Below are 20082 nucleotides of genomic sequence, written 5' to 3' on the forward strand. Positions count from 1 at the left end.
CAGGTCAGTCTCGGACGAGACCAATTCCTGGTCTCCGCTTTCAACCTTTCATTGACCCAAAAATGAACTCCAGAGCCATATATGCCTAAAAATGCAGCCTTAATGTTGTGATGTAATGTGGCCATAGTTTTTCAAAAACACAGACAGACTGATTTGTTCATGCTTATTATATGAACAATCCCTGACTGGATCTTGTTTATAACAACGTCTCATTCCTTTATTGGTCACCATTCATAAAAGAAAAACATATACCAGCAGAAAGTGACATAAAAGAGTTGCTTTCTATAGATGTGTTGCTTACCTCTTTTCAACTAAATTATGTTTTATGCTGTTTGAATGTCACACACGTGCGCATAAGGCAGTAAGTGTACCGGTCACTGCAGCTTTGTGATAAAACCTGTGCCCAGCGCTGTTACCACCTTTTCAAGGATTTTTCTGCTGATAAGTATATGCCCAGTGTAGGTGAATATCTGCATCATATTAAGCATTTCTGTTGTTTTAGTGTGTCTGGACATCCTTTTGTAAATGATGTGAAAATGCTAGTATAAAAAGAGATTTCTTTCTCTTAAAAGCACCATTTTTAAATGGAAACATAGTATTGTGGACATCTACCTAATATGATTTTGAGGGGGCAAGGGTAGAACCCTTTTTCAGAAGAGCAAGGCCACCAGACAGGAATAACTGTCAAGGTGATGCTTTTTCATCGCTGGACACACTCTTGCACACTTCCATTTTAGTGAGATGTGGGAAGGAAAACCAGAGTATGCACACACAAATGCAGAACATACAAACTCAATAATACTTTAATCAGACTAGGATTTGAACATACTATGTGCTTAGAATCTCTTTTTCTCTCTCTGACTATGTCTGTACATGCTCTTATCTATTTTACCACAGGTGGTATCATGCAAATTTGCCAAGAAACCAAGCAGAAAACATGCTGATGAGAGTTCCCCGAGACGGAGCTTTTCTAGTACGCAAACGGACCGAACCAAACACATATGCCATCTCCTTTAGGTAAGGAACAATAAGGAAATTGTTTAGACAATCCAATGTCCCGATTTGTGTCCATTGGGGTGAAAAAGTTACAAGCTAGACTTGAATGATGGAAAGGAGGAGAAGATCGCAGAGTGTTTGGAAGGATTTCTCTGAGGGTTTTTGTTGATTATTGCTTTGTTGAGTAATGAAAATGACTTTTTAAGACACCATTTTTGCTCTATATGGTCAGTTTACGGATGGCTGCTTCAACCCTGCAGGGGCTACAGTTGTGTTATTTTAATTTGCATCAATAAATACAAAGAAGTACCATTAATTTCTGTCTGATATTTATCCCATTACCTGTGCTGATGTTTGTTCCCTTTTCAGAGCGGAGGGAAAGATTAAACACTGCCGTGTGAAACAGGAAGGCCAGATTGTAACCCTGGGCAACTCTGAGTTTGATAGTCTGGTGGATCTCATTAGTTACCATGAGAAGCATCCGCTGTACAGAAAAATGAAACTGCGCTACCCGATAAATGAAGAGACGCTAGAGAAGATTGGAACAGCAGTAAGTGTAGTCATTAGGGTTTATGTTTGGATCAGAATTATTAAAATTTCATTATCTTTATATTTAATAATAAATGAATCCTCTCATACCACCTACATGTTGGCTAAGTTGTTTTGATTTTTTAAGATTCGATATTTCATTAACTGAAAATATTCCTTTTTTTCCCCTCCAGGAACCAGATTATGGCTCTTTGTATGAAGGACGCCATCCAGGATTTTATGTAGAAGTAAACGAAATAGCCCCATTTAAGGTGAACTTACAGTGTACAGTCACTCTCCTATTCCTTGGTCTATTTGTCTATTAAGAATACCTTTTTATTTAAATTGTTGGTGCTTTCCTCATATATTTAGATGCAATTCCAGTTTTCTTAAGTTTTTTCTTCCATTGCTCTTACTAAGTGTACTTTCACTTAAGAGACCACTACTCTGTACAGTAATCAAAATTGTTATAATGGCACCAGGCCAATTCCACCCCTTACCTGAGACCCAACTGATGAGACCAAGCCTCAGGTACAAAAAACAATCTTTTATTTGTGAAAGTGTGCCATACTACGGACAATCAAAATAAACACCAGACCTTTGCCGAGGACAGGCCTTTGTCCATCTTTCCCTCCTGAATCCAAGATCACTCATCTAAAGAGGATGGACTTCTTTTTAAACTGGACCCAGGAATATTTTAAAATTATTTCAGGAGTAATACTAGGAGTACTTGTGAAACTTCAGAAGCATATTCCAGAAGCATTTCAGTGTCAGACAGACAAGGGGATGGAAGCAATCTGCCATGAGGTTTCTTCAGTGGTACCCCATAGCTCCCCAATAGCATTTCCTGCTCCAACTACATTTCCCATGCAGCTGTGGTAATATAAACTGGAGTAACACCAGAGGGATGGGCAATATGCTCCATAAGGGAAAATATATTGCTTTGGTATTTAGCCTTCCACTTCCCCTCTGTTATACCGCCTTCAAATTGAGCAAACCACTTCAGCCAGGTCACTGCACCATCTGCATTCACAATGTCTAAAAGTCACAGAGAGTGACACAAGTACAAAGAAATATATATGGGATGTTTATTTTATTTCATGTATTTTTAGAATTTATACAGTATATCCTTGGTCATCGAAATTTTGAATTAAATCTTCTCTGCTGCCAAACAACAAAAGGTTCAATATAAAACATCTGAAAATTATACATCCATCCATAGTTATTTATTTATTTTGTATTGTTATTTATTCTGGTATACTTACCCAGATAGTAATAGGCTGATACGATAGGAATAGCTCCAGATGAGATGTCACTATATAGCAGAACACACATTCCCATAAACACTCCCAATCTTGCTTAAAATGGAGGAAGAATTACAAATAAGCCCTGCAGCAAGGGTCAGAACTGTGGAAAGAAGGCTGACTACAGAAAGACGTGTACCCTATTTAGTAATCCACTTGCAGACTAAGCTCCGCAAGATGGCATCACTACCCACTTTGTTCCACATTTTTCGGTATTTTTTAGGTTTTGTTGTGTTTTTCTAAGAGGTTTGTTTCATATTGAATTTATTGCATTTTAGTAACTACAGCATTGAGTGATTTCTGCTTTATGTTGTTACTAGCCATGATACCTGTTGAAGACAGGTAATAGAATAATTTAAAAATAGTTGCTATCTCTTGCCTTTTATGTACCTTCAGTGCGTTTCCTCTATATGCATGTGTGTGATTTGTAAGACTTGAATTTTCACATTTACAAGATGCCAGAGACATGCTCTTGAAAGGTTTGTTTAATCTTTTGAAAAAATGAGATTTAGATTATTAATGAGGTGATACAGTATACTTTGAGTAAATGAAATCTTAGGAATGTATACATGTTTTTCTGAAAATGTAACTCGGTTAAATTTTCCTTATCCGGCCAAATCTGCTGGTATTGTAAAGTGGCATTCATCCTGGAGTTTAATGAAAATGTTTCACCCTGACTGTGGACTGTTGAGTAAGGGGAAAAGATTAAAGGAGCTGAACTTGATACAAATATGGTTGTTTCTGTATGAAGCAAATACAAGGCAGCTACGATATGCTATTGTCTAATTAATCATTAAAGTCCAAGCAGAGATATTAAGTTTTTTGATTGTACAGTAATCAGTGGCCTGGTTTAAAGAACATACGTATGCCTGAATAGGATTAACTGAATTTCCAGTCTTGTCGACAGTATCTTTTTCTCTCTTTCAATTGTCATCTAAAATTGTGCATTTCTAGCAGACCTTTGTCAGGCTCATTTTGTCCCACTGTGTCTTTTTTTTTCTGCAGTGTACAGTAAAGGCCTTGTATGAATACAAGGCTCAAATGGAAGATGAGCTTTCATTTTGCAAAAATGCTATCATCCAGAATGTTGAGAAGCTAGAAGGAGGATGGTAAGTGTTGGAGAACTGAAACATCATCTTCACCATGGTAAATTATGGTATGTTGGTATTTTGTCAAGCTTGAGGACTGGTATTTGATTTTAATATCCAGAATTTATTAGGATATGCAGTTATCTAACAAATAATCAGCTGCGGTATTCCTACATTATTGTGAATCAAAGCAGAGATAATTAAATGGTATATTGTGAAAAGCTCAGTACAAATAACAAACATTTATATGTGAGAATGACCTTGGCAAAGATCAAGCAAGCTGTTTTGTCTTAGACTGCGCTGAGCACATTTTGGTTTTTAAAGGCTACAAACGTAAGTTGGCATTTTATTTCCACAGGTGGAAGGGGGACTATGGAGGAAAGAAGCAGCTCTTTTTCCCGGCCAATTACGTGGAGGAGATTAGTCCCACCGCAGTGGAACCTGAAAGACCTGTATGTGTATATCATCAATTGTGAAGAACTAAAAAAAACTGGGAACCTTAAAAATTTGTGTGACACAGATCATTGCTGGCAATTCTGTATGTTAAAGGGAGCCTCTCTTTTTTTTATTTCTTCTACAGTCTCTGACTGAGAACAGCCCACTCGGCGATCTCCTTGGGGGAAGTTTAGATGTGCCTTCATGTCATGTCGGTATGTAGTGCTGTTAGTATTTCAGCATTAGTCTCAGGATTCCTCTTCAAAGATTTGGCTGTTCTTTGGTTGCCAAAAAGCAATAGAAATGAAGTGGGGAACTGTTGCCAACACGAATGACTCTCCTAAAAAGAGAATATTTCATTGGCATATTTTTCCAAATGGCAGAGGTTGAATGTGCAAACCAGAAACTGACAAGAATGATAATTAAGAAAGTTTTAATTGGTAGCCTGAAATTATTTATAAAACCAAATCTCTTCTTTCATTTATTAATTTGTTTAATTGTAAGTAAAGTTTTCATAGTGATGTTAATGCAACATTTTGCTATTTGTTAGGATGGTGTCTTGTATGCCACCAAATTGACTCTTGCTAAACTCTGGGGCAGCATCTGATGATTGGGTGACACAGTCAGACATGTAATGAGAAGATAGGAAAGAAAATGGACAAAATACTCCCAACATTCCATATATGATCAAAAATAACAGATGATTGTGACAGTAGTGGTGATGCAGTCACTGTTTCTACCACGTGAACTAATGACTTGGTCTTTTTGTTTCTTCAGAATATGTAATGTGGTAGACATCAACAGTTTTTAAGATAATAGTTAAACATTTCATACTGTGTGTCCCAAAGTTCCCTTGTGGCTCCCAGTGCTGGAAAACAAAATCCCATCAAATCATTTCCAGTGTCTTTAACAATGTTTCTATTTTATTAAGGCCTATAATTTGTGTCAAATATAAAAATGGGCAATGGCTATAGAGCTTGTACTTTTGTTATCTTTGATACTTTGTCAGGCCATAATAAATAAACAATTTTGGTCCACTGCAAGCTTTTTCTAATTTCACTTAAAAACATCATATGCATTGGATCACTGTTGATAGACCTGTTTAGATCTTTCAGATTTTTGTGTTAAATATAAAATGGCATGATTTTGAAATTCGACAAACGAGACAAGGCCATTCAGTCCATCAAGCCCATTTGTTTAGCTAAGCTACTTTGTCTCAATATCTCATCCAGAGTTGTCTTAAAGGTTAAGGTTTCTGCTTCAACTCTATGTCTTGGTAGTTTGTTCCAAAGTCCCACAACTCTTTTTGTAAAGAAGTGCTTCCTGGCCTCTGTCTTAAATGTACTTCCCCCTAATTTCCACAAATATCCTTGAGTATGTGATATTTCCTTAAGCTCAAAGAATGCTACTGGATCAAGCTTTAGCAGTGATTTTGAGAATTTTGAAGACCAGGATTAGGTCCTCATGCAGTCTCCTCTGTTCAGGACTAAACAGGTTTAATTCCCTGAGTCTGTCAGAGTTGGACTTGTCTAAGTCCAGGTATGCACCCGATTTCCTTTGTACAGCTTCAAGTGCTGCTATGTCTTTTCCTGGGAATTATACTGCAACTTCACCTGTGAAATTGCCGGCAAGAATTTTCTGTTCTGCTCAAATCTGGCTTTATTCAAGTGCATCTCCCAACCCAGAAATTTACCTGGGTATTTCTCTGGTAGTCCGCATGTGAGAAAGGACCATGGGCTAAGGTGATGATGTGTGAGGAGTGCTATCTGTCTAGAGTTCAGTCAAGTGCTGGGGAAACGTCTCAGGTGGTGCTAATTTTGCCATTTGTTGTTTTGTAATGCCTGACCCTAAACAAATACTGAAAGTTAGAGAGCATTTAAAGAGCACAAAGGAAAACAAAATGCTGGTGGTAATGGGTTGCTAACAGTTGTTTCAATGCAAAACAGGTATGCAAATGCACATAATGCTTGCTTGGGCCTGCTTGCACTTCAACTTTATGCACTAAATATCCTTGGTATATTTAAGTAGGATGTAGCTGCTAGAGAAAAGTGTGGGAAGGGTTAGAAGGCTGTGCTGCTTCAAGCTAAGTGATCTGTGAGTTGGAAAAGGTCCATGAAAGGTCAAAGGTAAAGTCTTCATGACCAGTGTGAAAGTTGTGTGTTTCCGTCCTGTGCTAGGGAGTTTTTTGCCAGTAAAACAAGTCATGTCACCCTGTTCTGAAATGTACACCCTTTGATATAAATTAGTTTTGAAAGCAGCTGAAACACTTCAGTCAGCTCTGAGTGACAGGCTAATCTCTTGCCTCTTTCAATGCGTATGGGCTTCGTGTGTGCTTGTTTAAGGTGAGAACAAGCTAATATCGTCTTATTGGTCATGGAGAAAATTAAGTATTTATGTTAGAAATTAGATGGATTCTTAATGTTGAGGCTTGTGATCCAGATAGAAACATTCCTTCTCTTGAGGTGGAAGTATTTGATTAGAACTACTTAACAGATTTAGATCAGGTTTTTTTCTATAATTTGCTTGAACATTTCAGTTGATTTTGCAGCCTCTCCCATAGTTAAGTATCATAGTTCGCTTGCGGTATTGATTTGTTTGTGAGAATCCAAGAGAGATGGCAGGGCCCTCCTCACTCACGCGCCAGCCTTGGGGCGTATTTTATATCCACTTATGTAGCAAATGAGAGAACTACTTAATGGATTTATATTGGGTTTTTTTCTAGAATTTGCTTGAACATTCCGGAGGATTTTGCGACTTCTCTTATCATGCTAAGAATCATGGTTCGCTTGCAGGATCGGTATATATTCATACTAATCTGAGACAGAGACTTCGGACCGAGGGGAAGGGAAAGTGTGACGTCTGGAGTAGGGAGCCAGGCAGGGCCCTCCTTGCTTTCCTGTGTCACTATTACGCGAGCGGAGCCATGGGGGACAGCTAATATAATATAATATCCATTATTAAACATCCAAAATCAATTTCAAGATCACGTGGCACATCACAGGATACACAGTCACACATGCACCACATGATATAATATACTCTACTGTACTATACTTACAGGATACATATATATTACAGGATAATATAATGACCTTAAAATAGATAAATCTGGTTTGAGAAAATTATACTAAAGTATAAGTTAAAATTCATTGTTAAATGTACAAAATACACTGAAATTCCTATTTGCATGTCTGACTGAGGTTTATGTATATATGCACACTGTTTAATGCCTTAATGTTTCATGAATTCAAGTTACAGAATAAATAAACAACGGCAAAAAAAGTTATTAAGCAAACATAGCTTTATTCAAGTTTTTGATTCACCAAAGTAGCCACCTTTTGCTGATATAACAGCCACACTGTGGTAACCCTTTTGATTCAGAATGCCAGTCATTCTGTACAAGTCACTAGCTTTGCCTCTAGCAAAAGAAAATGCATCCTCCTCCAGTTTTGAAAGTTGGTGTCACACACTGAGGAACCATCCTTTCACCAACTTGACTGCATACAAACAACCCTGCGTGATGAACTGAAGATTTTTGTATTCATTGGTCCATAAGACTTTTCTTCCAGTCTGCCATCGTCCACAGCCGATATTTCAAGGCCCTATTTTGCCCTTTCTTACTGCCACTCGCCCTGTCAAACCTGCAGCACAAAGACTCCTGTTCACAGTAGCAGCTGAGACTTGCTTTTTTTGAAGCTGTTCTACAGTGAGGTGCCTATCACGCAAGCTGGTGACCCTCAGAAACATGAATTGTGATTGGGTTGTGACTTTGGGTCTGCCAGATCTTTTCCTATCAGAGTTTCTTTCTGTTTCCAATTGCCTTTGGATTGTGTAGGACACCAAACTCACTGACACTGATTTTTTTCTTTTGCAATTTTTCTAAATGAAAGGCCTATACGTCTAAAGATAATAGTGGTCTGTCTCATTTCATTTGTTAATTGTTGTTTTCTTGCCATTATCACTGGAATTTATAACTTTCTACAGTGTAGTATTTTCCAAGTAACACACGCTGTTCCAACTCTGCTTTAAGACAGACAGAGGGTTTTTAAATAATCAACAGAAGACGGGACATTGTGCAAATTGTTTGCTTCAATTTGCAAGACTTACTTTAATTTCTACAGAACATCTGTAGGTTTTAACCCATTAGTTGTTCCCAGAAGAAAGTCAATTTGTAATATATTGAAATTTCTTTTTTTTTCAGTTTTTGCTAACCTAAACTTTAAATTTAAACCAGTGGGGGTTTACCGCTTACCTTTTCACCATTTTAGGTCATTCATTACATTTTAGCTGATTAAATTTGAAGAAAAATGGGAAAACTAAAGTGTTCTAACACTTTTCACTGGTTTTGTGTGTGAGTGTATATTCATGTATATATATATATGTGTGTATATATAAATATTAATATTACTTTGTCACCTGGAGCACCTGGAATTACGTGTAAACTTTAGATGCCAGTTTGCTTTTTGTTCAGATACTTGAACAGGGCACAGCTGCATATATGCAGTTTATTTATGTATTTATTTGAGTGAGTTTACAGCAGGCTCTTGTTGAGTTAGTGTTCCATATTAGGAGCTCATACTGGGTACACAAACGTAATTTCTAATGCTAGGTAAATTAAGAGTATTTGGTCAACTGAACTGAACCCACATGGGAGAATATTAAACCTACCCTCACAGAGACATGGTGAAGAGCAGTGTTTCTTGGAATTTTGCTGTTAATTAGTTTTTCATTGTTTTAAACAGAAGAGCAGACATTTTGTTATGTGTAGCTTGGAGTCATACATTATAAACTGAATGTCAGTCTCCATACAGAATTTCTTAAATTCAAGACATTTGGCTACATAAAGGAGCACAAGTAAATAAATGTATGTAACATAAAAAAATCTGCTTAACTCAAGTTAAGGTTGCAGGGGCCCAGAGCCATCCCAGCATTAAGGTAGGGGCATACCATGGATGTGGTGTTTATCCATACTTTGACTCACACAAGGCCAAATGCAGTTTTAAAATTTTTTTTGCAAGACTAGAATGCCTTTAGATGTTACAAGTCTGACATGGAAAATGAGGCATTAGATGATTGAGGGGAAGAATGCTCAAAGTCATCATACATCAAGGGGTAAACCAACATTGCGTGTTGCATTCCATGCAATCCCATTGTCCTTCTTTTGACAGCTGTTTATGCAGAAGGAAAGGGAAATCGTCCTTATGTCTTTACGATCAGCATGGGAATGATGTCAAGAGGAGGACAGACGTTGGACATTGCTGCTGACTCACAGGAAGAACTCCATGACTGGGTGCTGAAGATTCGTGAAGTTGCCCTGACTGCTGATGCCCGAGTGAGTCCAAATATTTTTTTTCTGCCCTTTTTCAAAGTATTCTAAAAAAATATGACGGTTAAGACAGATTTTCTCTTTTGAAACACTTTTCATTTGTGTAATGTGCTCTTTGGTAACTTTCAGCTATCTGAAGGGAAAATGATGGAAAGAAGGAAGAAAATTGCCCTGGAACTCTCAGACTTGGTCATTTACTGTCGACCAGTACCTTTTGATGAGGACAGTAAGTATATTATAATATGGCAAGGAAATGTGAAAAAGAAGAATGGAATATTCATTACCTATAAATTCCACACATTTTGTTTATTAAATTTTCAGCCTTATTGGTTTTCGGTGCATTCAAATTTTGAATTCCTTCTTAAGAGTTGCTTTAGTGTGATATGGAAACTCTGGTGTAAATGCAAATAAGAGTAGAAGGAATAACTTGGCAAAATTAGTGAACTAAAGATAAAAAAAAAAAAAACATTTAGAGACATTCACATGGAGGATTAATCTAAAGGGTATGAGAACGAAATGTAAAGAAAACCAGAAGTAAGACATTTCACTTAAAGAAAGACAACAAAAAAAGAGTTAAAGTTAGTTCTAAATGTTAAAGCAAATGAGTGTTATACCAAACAAAACACTTAAAACTGCTTGGATGACCTGCAGCATGGATGCTGTCCACCTGCCTTTTAATTTCCAGTGGTCCAGCGGCCTTTCAATATGTCAAAATGAAGGAGAGCAACAGCTTAATGTTATTAGCAACAGACCAGGAGATGGTACATGATTTTCGAGACAGAAACTATTACAAACAGGTTTTAAAATTCGAAATAGATTATGGATTGCCAACACAAACCATAGGGCATAACCGTTACCATAGTCAGTCAAGAATTGTTAGGAGTTGTTAACAATTATAATTCAATTGGAGCTAAAATGGTAAGACTGAGATTTGAATCAAGACATGCAAAGCTTTTAATCATTACCAGAAAGGTAGAACCTGAAGCATCAAACTTCATAGTCAAATCCTTAATCTTGGACAAAAGAGTAATGCTGTTACACTGGAGTTCATTAATAAGTCTTCATGATGCAAATTGTGATGCCGCCTTGGAGGTGCTCCCTAGGAACCCATTACCCGTTGGAATTCTAAAATGGTGGCATGATGCACTTAAGAATGGACAAAACAAATACTTTTTTTTTCAATCAAAGATGTTAAATAAAAACACACACATGAAAACAAATCTTGTAAATTTGGCTTTCGATAGATCATTTTTTCTCTTTAATATAAGGCAAAAAAGTATTAGACACAGGGATTTCCATTTCTTAACAATGAACAGTGAAGAAATTCTGTTTTAATGAATTGATGAAATATAAACTGTTTTGAAAAGGAAGTCTGGCCCTGATTGTTTGGGATTATGCTATTCCCTTATCAAAGTTATTCACATTTAACTCTCTTCCTTTTTTTTTTTTTTTTTCTCCTCCAACCTTTGTCGTTGTAGAAATTGGCACAGAGCGAGCTTGCTACAGAGACATGTCTTCTTTCCCTGAGACCAAAGCAGAGAAATATGTGAATAAAATCAAAGGCAAAAAATTCTTGCAGTATAACCGCCTTCAGCTCTCCCGCATCTATCCAAAGGGTCAACGGCTGGATTCTTCCAATTATGACCCCCTACCCATGTGGCTGTGTGGGAGCCAGTTGGTAGCTCTTAACTTCCAAACTCCAGGTAAAGCCAAGTCCCTGCATTTCCCTTTTCTGTCTGTTGAGAATTTCATATTTTAGGAGACAATTGTTACTAGTGTGTGTGTTAGTTTACACTGCTTGATGGAAGACCATACTGGAAATGACTGGATTTGAGGTTAATTTGAGACATGAATATTTTTGTGTTTTTGTAAAAATGTTCCAGCTTATATATACATACACAGTGGTGCTTGAAATTTTGTGAACCCTTTAGAATTTTCTATATTTCTGCATAAATATGACCTAAAACATCATCAGATTTTCACTCAAGTCCTAAAAGTAGATAAAGAGAAACCAGTTAAACAAATGAGACAAAAATATTATACCCTTGGTCATTTATTTATTGAGGAAAATGATCGAATATTACATATTTGTGAGTGGCAAAAGTATGTGAACCTCTAGGATTAGCAGTTAGTTTGAAGGTGAAATTCAAGTCAGGTGTTTTCAATCAATGGGATGACAATCAGGTGTGAGTGGGCACCCTGTGTTATTTAAAGAACAGGATCTATCAAAGTCTGCTCTTCACAACACATGCTTGTGGAAGTGTATCATGGCACGAACAAAGGAGATTTCTGAGGACCTCAGAAAAAGAGTTGTTGATGCTCATCAGGCTGGAAAAGGTTACAAAACCATCTCTAAAGAGTTTGGACTCCACCAATCCACAGTCAGACAGATTGTGTACAAATGGAGGAAATTCAAGACCATTGTTACCCTCCCAGGAGTGGTCGACCAACAAAGATCACTCCAAGAGCAAGGTGTGTAATAGTTGGCGAGGTCACAAAGGACCCCAGGGTAACTTCTAAGCAACTGAAGGCCTCTCTCACATTGGCTAATGTTCATGTTCATGAGTCCACCATCAGGAGAACACTGAACAACAATGGTGTGCATGGCAGGGTTGCAAGGAGAAAGCCACTGCTCTCCAAAAAAAAAACATTGCTGCTCGTCTGCAGTTTGCTAAAGGTCACGTGGACAAACTAGAAGGCTATTGGAAGAATGTTTTGTGGACGGATGAGACCAAAATAGAACTTTTTGGTTTAAATGAAAAGCGTTATGTTTGGAGAAAGGAAAACACTGCATTCCAGCATAAGAACCTTATCCCATCTGTGAAACATGGTGGTGGTAGTATCATGGTTTGGGCCTGTTTTGCTGCATCTGGGCCAGGGTAGCTTACCTTCATTGATGGAACAATGAATTCTGAATTATATCAGAGAATTCTAAAGGAAAATGTCAGGACATCTGTCCATGAACTGAATCTCAAGAGAAGGTGGGTCATGCAGCAAGACAAAGACCCTAAGCACACAAGTCATTCTACCAAAGAATGGTTAAAGAAGAATAAAGTTAATGTTTTGGAATGGCCAAGTCAAAGTCCTGACCTTAATCCAATGAAATGTTGTGGAAGGACCTGAAGCGAGCAGTTAATGTGAGGAAACCCACCAACATCCCAGAGCTGAAGCTGTCCTGTACGGAGGAATGGGCCAAAATTCCTCCAAGCCTGTGTGCAGGAATGATCAAAAGTTACCGGAAACGTTTAGTTGCAGTTATTGCTGGGGGTCACACCAGATACTGAAAGCAAAGGTTCACATACTTTTGCCACTCACAAATATGTAATATTCGATCATTTTCCTTAATAAATAAATGACCAAGTATAATATTTTTGTCTCATTTGTTTAACTGGTTTCTCTTTATCTACTTTTAGGACTTGAGTGAAAATCTGATGATGTTTTAGGTCATATTTATGCAGAAATATAGAAAATTCTAAAGGGTTCACAAACTTTCAAGCACCACTGTGTATCTCTCTCTCTCTCTCTCTCTCTCTCTCTCTCTCTCTCTCTATATATATATATATATATATATATATATATATATATATATATATATATATATATATATATATATATATATATATATATCTATCTATCTATCTATCTATCTATCTATCTATCTATCTATCTATATATCTATATATCTATATATCTATCTATATATCTATATATATATCTATATCTATATATCTATATCTATATCTATATATCTATATATCTATATATCTATATATATATCTATATATATATATCTCTATATATATCTCTATATATATATCTCTATATATCTCTATATATATATATATCTCTATATATATATATATAGATATATATATATATCTATCTCTATATATATATAGATATAGATATATGGTATGGGGTGCCAAACAGGCAAATACATTGATTTTCTGAATATATATCAAATCATATATCAAAACTTGAATATATAAAGTCATTCCCGAATATATAAAGTCAAAACTTGATTACATAAAGTCCTTCATCCTCCAGGAACTGCCCGCATACTCTCACCACATGAGGCCAGGAATTGTCGTGCACCAGGAGCCACTGTACCAGCATAGGGTCTGACAATGGGTCCAAGGATTTCATCCTGATACCTAATGGCAGCCAAGGTGCCTTTGTCAAGCCTGTAGCAGTCTGTGTGACCCTCCATGGATATGCCTCCCCAGACAATCATTAACCCACCACCAAACTGCTCATGCTGAATGATGTTACAGGCAGCATAATGTTCTCCATGGCTTCTCCAGACCCTTTCACTTCTGTCACGTGCTCAGGGTGAACCTGCTCTCATCTGTAAAAAGCACAGGGCACCAGTGGTGCATCTGCCAATTCTGGTATTCTATGGCGCTTGCCAATTGAGCTGCATGCTGCTGGGCAGTGAGCTCAGGGCCCATTAGAGGACATGGGGCCCTTGGATCACCCTCATGAAGTCTTTCTGGTTGTTTGGTCAGAGACATTCCCACCAGTGGCCTGCTGGAGGTCATTTTGTAGGGCTCTGGCAGTGCTCATCCTGTTCCTCCTTGCCCAAAGGAGCAGATACTGGTCCTGCTGATGGGTTATGGACCTTCTATGGCCCTCTCCAGCTCTCCTAGAGTAACTGCTTGTCTCCTAGAATCTCCTCCATGCCCTTGAGACTGTGCAGGGAGACACAGCAAACCTTCTGGCAATGACACGTATTGATGTGCCATCCTGGAGGAGTTGGACTACCTGTGCAACCTCTGTAGGGTCCAGGTATCGCCTCGTGCTACCAGTAGTGACACTGACTGTAGCCAAATGCAAAACTAGTGAAGAAACAGTCAGAAAAGATGAGGAGGGAAAAATGTCAGTGGCCTCCACCTGTTAAACCATTCCTGTTTTGGGGGTCATCTCATTGTTGCCCCTCTAGTGCATCTGTTGTTAATTTCATTAACACCACAGCAGCTGAAACTGATTAACAACCCCCTCTGCTACTTAACTGACCAGATTAATATCCCATAAGTTTCATTGACTTTATGCTATACTCTGATTAAAAAGTGTTCCTTTAATACAAGCGGCTGAAATGAGTTTCCTCCGCAGGGTGTCTGAGCTTTCCCTTAAAGAGAGGGTGAGAAGCTCAGTCATCTGGGAGGGGCTCAGAGTAGAGCCGCTGCTCCACCGCATCGAGAGGAGTCAGATGAGGTGGCTCGGGCATCTGATCAGGATGCTTCCTGGACACCTCCCTGGTGAGGTGTTCCGGGCACGTCCAACCGGGAGGAGGCCCCGGGGAAGACCCAGGACACGCTGGAGGGACTATGTCTCACGCCTTGGGATTCTCCCGGAAGAGCTGGAAGAAGTGGCGGGGGAGAGGGAAGTCTGGGCTTCTCTGCTTAAGCTGCTGCCCCCGCGACCCAACCTCGGATAAGCGGAGGAGGATGGATGGATGGATATCTATATCTCTCTCTCTCTCTCTCTCTCTCTCTCTCTCTCTCTCTCTCTCTCTCTCTCTCTCTCTATATATATATATATATATATATATATATATATATATATATATATATATATATATATATATATATATATATATATATATATATATATATATATTTTGGGGGTTGGACTCGATTAAAAAAAATTAATCTAATTGATTAGAGTCTGTGTAATAATAAATCTTGATTAATCGTATGTAATCACACATGAAAATTTGCCCCAAATCGCAAATGTTTTTTTTTAATTTAAAAGGGTTTTAGTGGGCGACAGAATCAAATAGACATTGGCATGAATATTGTAAACTCAAGCTCTTTTAATTTCTGAAAAAAAAATGCTTTTAAACTGCATTTCAATTCAAAACAGAAATATCATCCCTGGCTAAAATTGGGGCAGACTTAAAAATAAAGTGGTATTTTAATTACTTTAAGTACATTTTCAGAATGGTATTGTCTTTAAATAATAATAACCAAAATTTCAACATAAAGTGCAGTTTTTTTTCTTAAAAAAATAAGGCAGAAACATAAAAGGTAATTTGACCAGCTTCACCTTTAAAATCTGAGTAACCTTAGCCAAAATTATTTTGTACATTAGGCTAAAACAGTGTGATCATTGAACATTTTGTAATTAGATGTAATTAGAATTACTAACGGTCACGGAAGTAAGAGCCACAAAGTCCGCTTTCTGTAATGCATCTAATTGTGCTTGCTTTTCAGTGTGCACAAAACCATGCTTTTATCAAGGCTTCCGTCGGGTAGTCTTTTGAAATGAAATTTGCCTCCGATCAGTCGTAGGAACGCACTTTATTCCGACTCTGACATTTTTGTAGCTGTGATGTGTGCATCAGTTTAATCGATGTACCAGGAAATCGTGCATTGAGAAAAGTTCCCCTTTGCTTGGAATTGAAAGTGTGATTAAATGCGTTATTTTTTAATGCATTATGGAGTACATGCATCGAAGCTTCTCAGCTGTGCTTGTGCTAAGAAAAGGAAACATTTTAAAAATAACGTAACATGATTGTGAATGTAATAGTTTTGTGACCGTTATGAGTTTTGCTGTCATCAGGGATTTGATTATAATTTCTTTCAATCAGGTTCGTATTTGGACAGTTTGCACAAAACCATGCTTTTATCAAGGCTTCCGTCGGGTAGTCTTTTGAAATGAAATTTGCCTCCGATCAGTCTTAGGAACGTGCTTTGTATACATTATTCATAAAGCTTCAATTGGTGATCTGTCTTATCTACGTTAACCGCATATTTTTTCATACGTCTCAAACCAAGGGGATGCGAGGGTAAAATGAATTGGGAAGCACGCATACATACTCGGTGCAGCCCCTCTCGGGAATCGAACGTCGGAGGTTTCATTCATCGATTAGTTTCTTACTGCATCAATAAACAGCTCGTCTTCCTCTTTATCTGAGACGTGACACACTGCATGCACGGGTTTTTTTACACTGTCTTCCTTTAGCGGGACATTGACTTTTTCCACCGTGTTCTTTGTTTCCGCAGTAGCTGCACTTATGAATATGCTTGTATGTATCACACGCTTCATATTTTTTTGCTGCCTTCTCAATTGTGTAATTCGGTTTTTTTTTTTCAGCACTCTTTGGAACTGTTGGTTTTTGTCTGTGCACTGCGTCATTTCATGTGAGCCGCTCAGTGTACATGCATCGAAGGTTCCCAGCTGTGCTGGTGCCATCTCGTGCGATGTTCACGGCTGTATTTAATGTTAGCTAAGACCCGGCACTTAAAAATTTCTCTCGCAGTTTTACTGAGTTTGTGCCAAACACCACCCTGACCATCTCATCTTCCTCTGCATAAGCACAGTCCTTCACCCGTGAATATTTAGCGGCAGCGTTTCTATTGGATTGCCGCTGACGGACGGCCTTATATGGGCAGGCACTAAATTACGTGGGAGGTGTAACTCCGCCTCCAGTGGGCATCGAGCAGAAGTCTATTATAGAATATGGACGAAAAAATAGGTTCCAGTTATGACCATTACGCGTAGAATTTCGAAATGAAACCTGCCCAACTTTTGTAAGTTAGCTGTAAAGAATGAGCCTGCCAAATTTCAGCCTTCTACCTACACGGGAAGTTGGAGAATTAGTGATGAGTGAGTAAATCAGTGAGGGCTTTGCCTTTTATTAGTGTGTATGTGTATATATATATATATATAATATATATATATATATATATATATATATATCTTCTCCAGAAGAAGCAGATGAGTGTTGTAGTATTGTTAACTCAGTGGAGCCCTTTTTGATGGTGCATATGTTGTTAATGGCACAGTTTTAAATGAACGCTAATAGATTATAAGTACAGAGACAAAGTTTCCACACTTGCAGGTGAGGAAGCAGTGCTTCCCTGCCTACTGTTGCATCAGCACAACTATAAAGAAACAGCTTAATTTTCTCCTCTCGTCTAACCTTAGACCAGGCCCAAACACGTTTCAGTTGCAAAGCTCCAAACTCTTACAGCTAATGGCTTGAACAGGTGAAGTAAACCTGGACCTTAGGCTCTCGACTAACTTCCATTACTAACATACATCTATTCTTTCCCCACAGACAAGCCGATGCAAATGAACCAAGCCTTGTTCATGTTGAATGGAAAATGCGGCTATGTCCTTCAACCATCTATAATGCGGGAGGAGAGTTTTGACCCCTATGACCGGACATCTCTCAGAGGAGTGGAGCCTATTACTGTCCAGATTGAGGTATCAATGTTAGCTGATGTGTGCGTGTATCGGGGCCACACTGTTAGTATTTTGACCACATCCAAGCTGTTGTTCAAAGGCCAATGTCTCTTAATGGGAAATGTGTGCAAAATTCTGCTATTATGAACACTGAAATTCAAAGTGTATGTTTGCATCTTTTTTCTTTTAAAAACTGATTATAGCTGTTAACCTGTGGTTCTATGGAAATTGCTGACTGTGGTGGGGATCACAAATAGCCAGAATCTAAAATAAAAGTAAAAGGTGCCAAACGGGATCCTGCTCTAAAATCTGGCTCTGTGTGTACATTTCATTTTTCTGCATAATTCTAGATTTTTTTAAAGAAATTTTATATTATTTTGCCCACTTTGAGGTTTTATTGACCTTGTAAGTGAGCACACTGTGTCAGACTGGCACCACTTAGTTCCTGCCGTATAAATGGTACTACCAAAATTGGCTTCAGTTCCTGCTTACCATTATTTGGGTAATTGGTTGTTTTTTATGTAACTTTTAATTAATTATACTTTTTAGAGTCAAAATAAAATAAAAATTGACCAATTCTGAAGCCAATTCAAGCAGATAGATCCAGTTCACTGAGGCAAACCTTGAAGATTCAAAATGGAAGTTTTATGCTCAGTGAATATGCAGTCAAAACTTGATTTCACTTCTTTTGATATCCATTCAGATGTATTCATATTTTTAATGTTTTTCATCAACCTACTTTGTTTAGTCTTGATGTTTTAAACCTTTCTTCTGCCATTCTTTAGACAGAAACCTGGTTCACTGCCTAGATGCCTTGTGTAATTCTTTAAACTTGTCATATTTACGCTACACTGATAGCCATTTTGCATGATTTGTATCGTTAAAACTTTTTGAGCATGTCAATCCATTTAGAGTCTTAATTTAATTTATTTTTACTCTTAAAAACCTCAAAATAAACTGCATTTCATGCCCACATCTGGGAGACACTTTCTACATCCTTTCTCTTTTTCATGCTTACAGTTCATTCAAGGTCCTTTTTGATTTACATTTAGCCATCATTTTTCAAGCCCAGATATTCAATTACAGAGCTGTTGGGAGTCCTGCAATGCGGCGAGGTCCAGTTTAGGTTGATGTAGCTCCCTAATACTCCTCTCCAAATTATAATCATTAAGGATAATCATAGCAGTGATGGCCAGACGCACATGGTTATGAGCATTATCAATTATTAATTGGTCTCTTTGGTGGTTTTCCTGTAGTATGCAGGCAGTCCTCCACAAGAATGAAAAATTCTAGCTCATCTGACCATTTTGTAAAAGTCAGAATGTCTCATTTTGATATTTCTTTCTCAAACTTAAAAAAAAAAAAAAAAAATCTATACTAATAAAAGGCAAAGCCCTCACTCACTCACTCACTCACTCATTACTAATTCTCCAACTTCCCATGTAGGTGGAAGGCTAAAATTTGGCAGGCTCATTCCTTACAGCTTACTTACAAAAGTTGGGCAGGTTTCATTTCGAAATTCTGCGCGTAATGGTCATAACTTGAACCTATTTTTCTCCATATACTGTAATGGATGTTAGCCCGATGGCCGTGGGGGGGTGGAGCTGTGTGTGACATCATCACGCCTCCCACGTAATCACGTGAGCTGACTGTGACCGCAGTACATAGAAAAGACCCAACAATAAAACCGCGGAGAACCCGTGGATTAAATAAAAAGGCTGCTTAATTGGCGAAGCAAGGAAAAACGACGGCCTTATATGGCATTTGTTTATAAAACAGTGGAGAAGCTGTGTAAAGGCTGCTTCACAAAAAAACAGCGGAGCGACTTATATGGGCAGGCAGTCAGCCAAAGAAGGGAATCAATAAATAGCTATAATCGTAATAAAGGAACAAAAAGTAGTGGAGAACCCACGAATTAAATAAAGGAAATGGGTACTTAAACAGTAAACTAAGTTTAAAATAGCTACACAATAACTATAACAATCGTAATAAACGAACAATAAAACAGTATAGAACCGCGAAGCAAGAAGAATAAAACAGTGGAGAAGCTGTGTAAAGGCTGCCTCACAAAAAAACAGCGGAGCGCCTTTTATGGACAGGCAGTCAGCCACAGAAGGGAATCAATAAATAACTATCATCATAATAAAGGAACAAAAAAATAGCGGAGAGCCCGCGGATTAAATAAAGGAAATGGGTATCTGAACAGTAAACT

The 20082-nt window shown here is 37.9% G+C and overlaps 1 protein-coding gene across 2 annotated transcripts in view; it reads left to right on the forward strand.

Moving 5' to 3' along the window:
* plcg1 (phospholipase C, gamma 1) overlaps positions 1 to 20082 on the forward strand; it is a 190540-nt gene that overhangs the window by 150563 nt on the left and 19895 nt on the right. For both annotated transcript variants that reach the window (XM_039735804.1, XM_039735803.1), the window contains exons 18-27: positions 898 to 1017; positions 1366 to 1546; positions 1719 to 1796; positions 3834 to 3937; positions 4275 to 4368; positions 4497 to 4566; positions 9520 to 9683; positions 9807 to 9903; positions 11156 to 11380; positions 17743 to 17891. In XM_039735804.1, the coding sequence (XP_039591738.1) occupies positions 898 to 1017; positions 1366 to 1546; positions 1719 to 1796; positions 3834 to 3937; positions 4275 to 4368; positions 4497 to 4566; positions 9520 to 9683; positions 9807 to 9903; positions 11156 to 11380; positions 17743 to 17891 (1282 nt within the window). The remainder of the gene's footprint in view (positions 1 to 897; positions 1018 to 1365; positions 1547 to 1718; positions 1797 to 3833; positions 3938 to 4274; positions 4369 to 4496; positions 4567 to 9519; positions 9684 to 9806; positions 9904 to 11155; positions 11381 to 17742; positions 17892 to 20082) is intronic.

This window comes from Polypterus senegalus, chromosome 14, assembly GCF_016835505.1.
Source record: "Polypterus senegalus isolate Bchr_013 chromosome 14, ASM1683550v1, whole genome shotgun sequence".
Classification (NCBI taxonomy): Eukaryota; Metazoa; Chordata; class Cladistia; order Polypteriformes; family Polypteridae; genus Polypterus; species Polypterus senegalus.